Source organism: Rhipicephalus sanguineus, unplaced genomic scaffold (genome assembly GCF_013339695.2).
Source record: "Rhipicephalus sanguineus isolate Rsan-2018 unplaced genomic scaffold, BIME_Rsan_1.4 Seq790, whole genome shotgun sequence".
NCBI classification, from domain to species: domain Eukaryota; kingdom Metazoa; phylum Arthropoda; class Arachnida; order Ixodida; family Ixodidae; genus Rhipicephalus; species Rhipicephalus sanguineus.
The window spans coordinates 34,098-43,299 of NW_023615996.1; the positions used below are offsets into that span (position 1 = coordinate 34,098).

General features: G+C 46.3%; 1 protein-coding gene across 1 annotated transcript; it reads right to left on the bottom strand.

Annotated features, from left to right (window-relative positions):
• Positions 1-827: 827 nt before the first annotated feature.
• Positions 828-6,692, bottom strand: LOC119378347 (uncharacterized). The gene is made up of 5 exons (XM_037647511.2): positions 6,640-6,692; positions 5,150-5,186; positions 2,683-2,809; positions 876-955; positions 828-838 (listed from the first exon to the last, which is right to left on the bottom strand). Exons 1-5 carry the CDS (start codon positions 6,688-6,690, stop codon positions 828-830), a joined length of 306 nt encoding a protein of 101 aa, XP_037503439.1. The 5' UTR covers positions 6,691-6,692.
• Between the last annotated feature and the right edge of the window lie 2,510 nt (positions 6,693-9,202).

Consider the following 9,202-nt stretch of genomic DNA (forward strand, 5'->3'; position numbering starts at 1 on the left):
TGAATTACGCACTCACCTGCATGCTGAATTGTAATATTCCTGCGTGCACGAAATAAAAAAAAAGACGTCACTCGCATGAATCATTTGTGCGTATGAAGAATAAATGATGCTGGCCCATACTGGACAAGAAATGCGGTGAGGCAAGCAAGGTAGAAACGTTGTCTATTATTGCTGAGGATTGTGCAGGTTGGTTTGCCTAAACTGGTACAGTGCAACAGGCAAAAAGGAAGAGATAGCCGTGCAGGCCTCTCTCTTCCAATGTGTTATTAGCCATTGCATGAAATATTAGCGACACCAAAGCATCAGCAATGTCACCAAATGCCACACCGAAAGAAGACCGTACGATCATAATTGACAGAACATGTATCAACCTTTGATACACGGTTGAACTGATTAAGAAATCGTGTTCATGCGCAGGCAGGCACTAAAGTGGGGCGCTCATAACGTGCTGCCAGTCCTTGCATAGAATCTGCCTGAATAATTTCTCGTGTGAGGTGTGATGTGTGCATCTTGAGCACCTCCCATTGGTTAAAATTCGGGCGCATCGACAGTAGCGGCATTGAATTGTCATATGTCCCTGTATTGCTTTGTGCACATTCCAATGATGTATTTAAGCCTTTCCTTAAGGCAGCGCCCCATTGGCCTACATACGTTTTAAAAAAGTGCAAAACCTTACCTTCGTCCAGTTCCTGCGCGGCCTGTCTTGGGCTTCGTTCCACTCGCGCAGTATTTTCCTAATACGTGTCACATTATTAAGATTAATTTCGACATTTGTCGACTGCGGTGCTTTTCGGGAGAGTCCTTTTATAGTGACGTTAATGGTTAAATTAAATGGGGTCTGTATGCATTCATTGCCCACTCCGCCTCTTCCTTGCAGATTCCTGCTGTTGTCTTTTCACTGTGGTTCCGCTCGTCAGTGTAATCCAGCGAATCCACTACCCCGGGAATGCTGTATCTGTATATGACATGTAATATATGAAAGCGGAAAATGCACGAGATCGGTAGCAGCAGAAAAGGAAGAAGGAAGAGGTAAAGGTCGGAGTAATACTTCTGTATGTTTCACGCCTGCAAATAAAGAATTGAATTGAATTGAAACCAGGACTTCGGAGGGACTGTGCCTAATCTCTCGTTTTACTATGCGGCAGCCTACAAAAACACAGCTTTAAGGGTTTCTGAACCTTAAACCATTCTGCGTGTATCCCCATTCTCCAAAGTCACGACTGTTAGGGAAGACACCCTTTCTTTATTTATCAATCATACTCAATCTAGGATTTCGACCTACGCACGGCCAACGCATGCCGTCCACGCTTCCTTGGCCGTGGAGTCTGTCATCTAACCTGAAAACACCCATACTAGCCAGCTTCCCGTCCGCAGCACTATACTGTTGCCGCCTGTCTCAGAACTACGGAAATTTCACCATACCTCTCAGGAGCAACAAGAATGATTAGTGTCAGAAGGCCGACATTGTGGCGGTATGAATGCCACATTTGTAATGCGATTCACCGTGATGATGGTGAAATGCATTTGACTCTTGGGGGAGCTAAGGAGAAGCGACGATGGGTTGCCACACCACTTCCGCACACTTTGATACCCAGAGGCCCTGAAAGATGTACTCTTTCTACAGGCCTTGGAGGCTGAATATCCTGGCATTCCGTTGAACGGGCCCTGCAACACTTTTCCAAGTAACCATCGAATGGCGTCATTAAAAGGGTGCATTGCCTCACAAATCGACTGCCGCAAACATTTTTAGGATCCGTCACGCACGAGCGGAGTTGCAGGGATCTGTCGCACGCTGTAAGCGCTTTCTCTCTCCTTTCGCACCAGAGAGTGCGTTGAAAGCTACGCAGAGAGAGATGAAAAGGGGGGGAAAGCTACGACCGTTTGTCAGCGCGCGTCTTGACCTTGAGCGCTTTCTTTTCTTTCTTTTTTTCTTCGAACGCGCGGCTTACTTTTAGTGTGATCGCGAGCGAGCGCGCGGGCATGTGGCGGCATCCCGCGGAGGCAGTAGTAACTCTGCAGCCCACGATGCTCAAATCATCCAATGGCCGTGGACTTTGAGTTCATGGCACGGTCATTTGGGTTTATGGCATGACTTGTCGAGAAAGAGGGAGCGGTTTCTAGTTGACATTGAGAATTAATTGTAAATTCCAGGCCGCGTGCTGCGCTATAATGTATGGCTCACGCGTTCTCAAGATCCTCGACTACCGATCGGCAGCGTTTTTTTTTTTACCATACGCAAACAATGCCTAAGGTTCCCCTTAAATATGTGTCCAGGACGATATCGCAACAACATCCTTTCAAGAGAGATCCGATTCGAATTGCTCTGGAGGACGACACAAAGTGTGGTCATCACTTAAAATGTCTAAATCTTATTTTCATGTCAACTAACAGTATATCCGACCTCTACGTACTACGAAAAAGTGTACAGTTCCTTCAACATGTGTTTCGTGACATTCTACCAGGTCGCGTGGGGCATTCAGCGTATACCAACACCTGGTTCCCAGTAGATATAGCAACTGTCGACATGCATCTGCAAATAAGCTGCGAAATTATTGACGTGAAATCGCAGCATTTTTTGCTTGAAGCTATTTCCTAGGCCATCTAAGCACTGTATTACGGCAATACTGATAGCACTCGAAATTTTCAGCTCTGATTGTCCAATACAAGGTTAGGAATTCTTACTCGTTTGGAATTATAAGCTTCGTTGTAAAAGATCGGAAAGGTACCGTCATATTCCCGCATGGATCGTCATACAAACTGTTTATGTTGATGGCTGCTTGCCTTTGAACGTATTTGCAGATGGGGTGGACTGCAATAAATAGAAGAAATTATAATAATGCAGCAGCCATCATATTTCACATGCTTAATACTAACACTTCGTGTGAAGGCACTTCTACTATGTCTTCATTTTTTTGTGAAGTGTACTATACATGCATTTATGAGATTTATTTAACGGTAACGGTGAGATGCGATTTATTTTCTCACGTGACCAACGTTCTCGCTGGCGAGCCTGACGCAACAATTTAATCATGGTGTGTGCAGAACCGAGATCAGATGCCTATAGCACAAGCATATTCCTAATTTCAGCGCAGAGAACCCCGCTACGACCTCGTCACCTGCGAAATAACCATCCACATTATTCGAGCCAAAGATTTCCTCTGCTCATATGCTCTCATAACAATAAATGGTTAGGGCTGCGGTGAGGCGTTTCTTTCTACTGTAGTTTCGTGCCTATATCTGTTGTGACCCGGGTTTAGTTCCGTCCCACCGCTGCAACGAGTTGTTGCGACGTTAGGGTTGCGTCGGGCCCGGACTCCATATGGTAGCGTGACTGAGTCTCCGGGTTGAGGAACTGATGCTCCCAAGCTGGGAAAACGAAGACAAACAAGTTTACTGGCACCTTTTCTACACTTTACACAGTGAAAAGGTAAAAGTTCAGCGACGAGCGATATGAATGAGCGATTAACCCAGGGTCAAGAGCGTCTTGTCTCACTCAGCACCGTCGTTATAACCCTCAGGCTGGCTCCTCCTTGATTGTAGCCAATCGCACACACGACACCACCCACCAAGACGCCAGCAAATAACACTGTCGCAAATTGGTCGTTGTACTCGTTGCTGCAGCAGAGTTCCTGCGGTCAATGACACTCTTGGGGGTCAGCCGGGAGGACGGGAGATCGTGCGTGTTCCTCCGCCTCTCCCCAGAAGAGCAGGAAAGGGTTCACGGCGACTTATAATTGCTCTTGTCAAAACATACACGGGACAAGTCGGCACCGCAGCATCCCAAAGGAGCCACAACGACCCATTGTAAAGGCGGCGCCAGCTTTGACGTCGCTCCGCTGTACATCGGAGCTCGCAAGATTCTCTTCCCTTTGTGGGGTGCTTTCCGCCGCGGAGAGCCCGTTTCTGGGAAGGGTCAAGGTGTCCCGAGTCGTGTGAGAACGCATCGCCCATCGGCTCTCAGAGACAACGCGTCGCCACTGTCAGTCATAACAATCCATAAAGAACCCTTCACCCCAGTCTCCAGTAAAGTGGATGAACAAGCGATTTATTTTTACTTGAGCGGGTTAACAGTAGGTAGGCCACATTCTTTTCTGCTGCTTGGGTTTTCAAGCTGGTCATATGCGTCGAAAACAGCATCGATGGCGACGTAGATGGGCTGGATCAGGGCAAGCAAGATGATGTCTGCGTGGAAGTTCACGAAAATAATGAAGTTCTCGGGTAGCGCTCGACCACATTAGCCGCGATTCGATGACGTGACTTATTAGGGCGACATGCTTGCAGTCGCGAAGAGTATGCATGGCTTACGAAGGCCTCTCGCCAACGTTACCGACGCGTATGTGAAAGGGTGTATGCATGACAGCCTTGTAGGGTGACTCCATATTGTCATAGGCATCACCCGGCACCTGCGGCTATGATTCAAGAACTAGGAAGGAAACTATAGTGTAGCATGAAAGGCAAGCTCCAACGAGCAGCAGGTGGCGTCAATGGAAAGAACGCTCAGAAGACCGATTAGGGTAAGTCGCGACTGCTCCGTGTGGAGCGCGAAGCCGGAGCCACGGCGTCAACAAATTCTGAAACTTGCAGTCAAAACGCTCAATCAGTCCACTTGCGATGGTATGATAGACCACAATCTCGATTAGGGTGATTCCAAACTTCAAATGCAGGGTGCGGAACTGTGCGCGGTAGCACTGGCAATCATGACCTGTGGTAACAGCCGTGCCAACATCGTGACGGCTGAGCCAAGGGCTTGTGAGACTTGAGTGACAGCCTGCGCGGCAATGTAGACAAGTGGTAGAGCTTCGAACCACTGCGGGAATAGGTTGGTGCAGCTGCGCAGATTCGTGTAGCTCCCTTACAATATCAGTGAACCAACGCAGCCGATGTGCAAGTGCCTCAAGCGGCATCCGGTGACCTAGGTCTGACGTCCACTCATGATAGCGCCATTGCCGTGAGCTTTGTTTCCAGTTGCAACATATGTCATGCCTGTGGAATTACTGATTTAGATGAATTTGGTATTTGCCTTAATCGCAACATTCGCTCCTTAATCATAACACTTCCGAAGCGTACTTCACAACCAACCTTTATGATACATCTGAACAACGCGAACGTTCTGTGGCATTCATTGTTACTTTGAATAAAGCTTTCTTACCTTCGACGATGGGTACCAGAAGTAACACGAAAACGGCCTAGAAAAAAGAGATTATCACTTTCAATAACTACTTTTATTCACAGGCATAAAAAGTGTTTTTATCACAATCCACACGTTCTAGACTTGGTCGAAAAGTTGATCTATCTACCTATATATATCGTATACGTACTCACTTCAGCAAAGCATTTAGGCAACACTTTGCTTATCGCAAGCAATTGAACAAAGTATCATAAGAACATCACAAAACATTTTTAAGAAACGTTGCATCTAAAGCTTCCAGCACTGGAAAGCGGAGCAGCGACTCATAGGCAATATACACAGACTGTCGTTTGGCGCACTGTCAAATGCTTTAGGCCTCTGAGCTGCATGCTTATAGTGGCTCTCCTCAAAGCCTCTAATTCCACAGTCTGCAAAAAGTATGGTGTGTGTTCTTTACTGCTAAGCGCCGGACACATTGCATGCAATTTACAGCGCAATGCACACTTATGTTATCGAAATCCCAATCGGTATAATAGGTGCCTGTAATTGCCCTTCCTGCACAAACAATTCTGATATTTTACATTTAAAATCTCAACAGGGCAGTAAAACGTGCAAAAAATGCTGCTAGAATGGCAGAACTCGGAACACTTCACTCTTCGTACCAGGCAGCTCACACACGCAAAAAGGACGAAGATGTTTAGAAATGCAAGCGCATGATCCAGCCTAAATATCTTTAGGGGCGAAGCACCTTAGGGTATCGGCGTGTCGGTCGGCGCGCATCGCGCATCGTCGTCTCCTGTCGGGACGGTCCATTTGCTTGAGCGCAAGAGAGGGCGCCACCGGCTCAGCCCTCGCCGTGTGGTGAGAGAGAGCGAACGGCGCGCATTGACTTTGGAAACGCTCTTTCTGCGATGAACGCTGAACTACCAGCTCGCAAGGAACGAGAACGCGCCCTCGCCCGCGAGAGACAATGCCGACGCGGGCAGCGTCTGCTAGCGAGTTTCTTGATCGAAAAAACCGACTGCTCGCGCTGCACAACAGTTCACCGCCCACCGCGTATACTATATAGGCATTGGATATTGACCTACAATGTAGTGCCGATGGGAGATTTCTCTTGTGCGTAGTTGAACAATAAATATTCGCAGCATGCACGTTAACTAAAAGGGGACTGCGGGTCTCTGTGTCTAATCTTTCTTCTGTCCCTCATTGTCCATTAGCAGTGATTTTGGTGTGGCAAACACCGGTGCACACTGCATGCTTCGCCCCTCCACAGGTTTTACGTTAGTGGAGCTGAAACACCCTTCTCTACATGCATCGCCCCTCACCAATATTTTTTTTTCACTGACGATAAGCATTACCTGAACACCGCGAGGTATACACACACTCTTAGTGCACAAGCGCTGTTATTCTTTTTATCCAACATGAATAACTGGGCCGAAATATTCCGTCGGAGAAGAGGATCATTCATACACACGATGACATAACGTGGAAAATTGTAGAAAAATTCTCACAGCAATCAATGCGCAGCCCGATTCTTTCCTTGGCCGGATGTCTGTGTTCATTGCAGCCCTGGAAAGCAGGAACTTTATTTACTGATCGATTCACCCTGTCTCAACGGTTTTTCAACAAATAGGCTTGTCGCTGGCTTCCTCAAATGCAAAACGCAAAGTACAGACAAAAAAGATCCTAGGTGTGCATTAAAAAACTTTTAATTAGCAGGTTCTGATGTTCTTATTTTTTATTTCTCCTGAAAAAAATATTTTTCGTACTCTAGAATTCTACAACCAGTACACTACAACCAACTCGCCCAAATCAAGCACTTGTTCACGCAATTAAATGTAGAACACCCACTTCAAAATGCGGCGATCATAATAGCTCTCGTGATTTCAGGTCAAAGACATATATTCAGGCGAAAGCCTTAGATGCCCCATAAAACACGAAAATTGACCGTCGGCGGCGTCAACACAAATTATGCAAAAATTATCATGACGTAATGATGTCACAATATGACGTCATCAGGACGTCAAAGGTTGTCAAAATTTGCGACGTCATCATGTCGTGATCACACGACGTTGTCGCTTGGTCAAAGGTGAGCCGACCGTGGGGGCAGTGCAAAACCAGGTGTGGTGCAGAAACCTTGCAATGCCTCCGTTCCTGGAGGCAGTGATAATAATGATTGCTGCAGTTTGATGTCCCAAAACCGCGATATGATTATGTAGTTCAAGGCTCCGGAAATTTCGACAACCTGAAGTTTTTTCAACGTGGACCTAAATCTAAGTACACAGGCCTCAAGCATTTTCGCATCCACCGAAAATGCGGTCGCCGCGGCCTTCGGGTAAGCAGTCGAGCCCACTAGACCACATGGGAGGATCTGGAGGCAGTGTAAAACCTCGTTAGGTGCAGAAATATCTCGGAGAGATCCGGGGAGGATCAATACACCAACTGAGAATAAAAAGACGATGGATACGGCTTTTGCCATCGAGTCGTGTTAGATGGATGCACGAGAAACTCTGTGAGTTTTTATCGTTAAACGAAAATGTGCTTGTACGCTCAATATTTGCCAGTGTCACTGCTAATTAGGTCACTACAGGAAGTTAACAGAAAATCTGAGGACGCGATGCAAGCTAAAATTAAGGAATATAAAGTTATATGTCAAACACACCCATACATAGACCTGGTTAACTAAATTGAACAGGGGAAGGAGTAGGGCGATACAAACAGAGAAAACTAACAAAACCTTGATGAACATTTCAGGCAGGTTGCTGGTCCCGTCGCTGTGTGTCACGAAAGTTCGTAGATCTCCGAAACTTCAGTACTGCACATCAAGCTCTCTGTGCAGAGTTTATTTGGGAGCATTTCCCTAGGCCATTTGCTTATAATAGTTTACAGTTGACCGGTCCGTATAGCATACTCCAAAGTGCTTGCCTCTCGACTACAACACAGAGAGGCCATGTCTTTGTCTGTGTCTGGTCTTTGTGCCTCTGTCTAGGATATATGTCTGTGCGTACATTCGATATTTGATTTTTATTCCTTATTTTTGCTCACATCGTCGCTTTAGTTGTATCTTGTTATCTTCCAGCCATGACCTCATCGTCAGCGAGCGAAATGGTCGCGTATTTAGCTTACGAGTACGTTTGTTTAACAATATATGTATTTGACCTGTATTTCTCATGCATGAAGCACTAGTCATTATGCACCACGAGCACATATTTCTCGTGCGACCCAGTGTCGTGAGCATAGGTCAGCAGACTCACTCATGAGTCGACTGGTCGTCATGAGTGGTTGCAGGTGTGCAAGCCTGTACATGTTATTAAGTTTAATTACGATACTTGCCACCTCTCATTAATCCTATAGTATTCGACTCAAACTCACTCAGACTCAGATCGAACCGTGAGTCTGAGTCCGAGTGAGTCCAGGTGAGTAATATGTTGGTGAGTCTGAGTCCGAGTGAGTCTGGTGAGGAAAATTTTAGTGAGTTTGAGTCTGAGTGACTCCGTTTGAGGAAAATTTTGGTGAGTCTGTGTCCCAGTGAGCCCTAAGCGCAAGATATATTTCTTGGGTAAGTCTGATTGAGCTTCACACTTTTTTGCCGACCTATGGTGCTATCTATTCAACTTCAGCATTACTATCAGCCTCATGTCGGCTCAACTTACATTCCAGTAGATACACACGTACTTCAAAGCACTAGCATACATACGCCAGCTCAATATTTATTGATCAGAGGCATGAATTACGAGGGAGAGGGGAGGGGGCCAGGTGCCGTGAATTCCCTCCGCGAACTCTTTCATAGAAAGTACTTGAAAAAATAACTAGTATGTGTCATCTCTTTCAATAAAATTGTCCTTACTGGATTGCAACCACTGATAACTCATATCTGAAGGTACGAGATCAAAAGGCGCCAAGTAGAGCCCCAGTTATTCGAGATATTGGTGTTAAAGAGCATTGACACCATGGTCGAAAAAGCCAACTAGACGCTAACGGACTGATGAGTCGACTCACACAGACTCAGATAGAGACGTGAGTCTGAGTCTGAGTGAGTCCGAGCGAGTAATTTTGGTGAGTTTGAGTCCGAAT

Coding starts and splice junctions, on each gene's coding strand:
- LOC119378347 (XM_037647511.2), bottom strand. CDS start 6,690: ATGAACACAGACATCCGGCCAAGGAAAGAATCGGGCTGCGCATTGATT. Junction 2,810..5,149: donor TCTGGTACCCATCGTCGAAG/GTAAGAAAGCTT, acceptor TATTTATTGCAG/TCCACCCCATCTGCAAATAC. Junction 956..2,682: donor AAGCTTATAATTCCAAACGA/GTAAGAATTCCT, acceptor TGTCATATACAG/ATACAGCATTCCCGGGGTAG.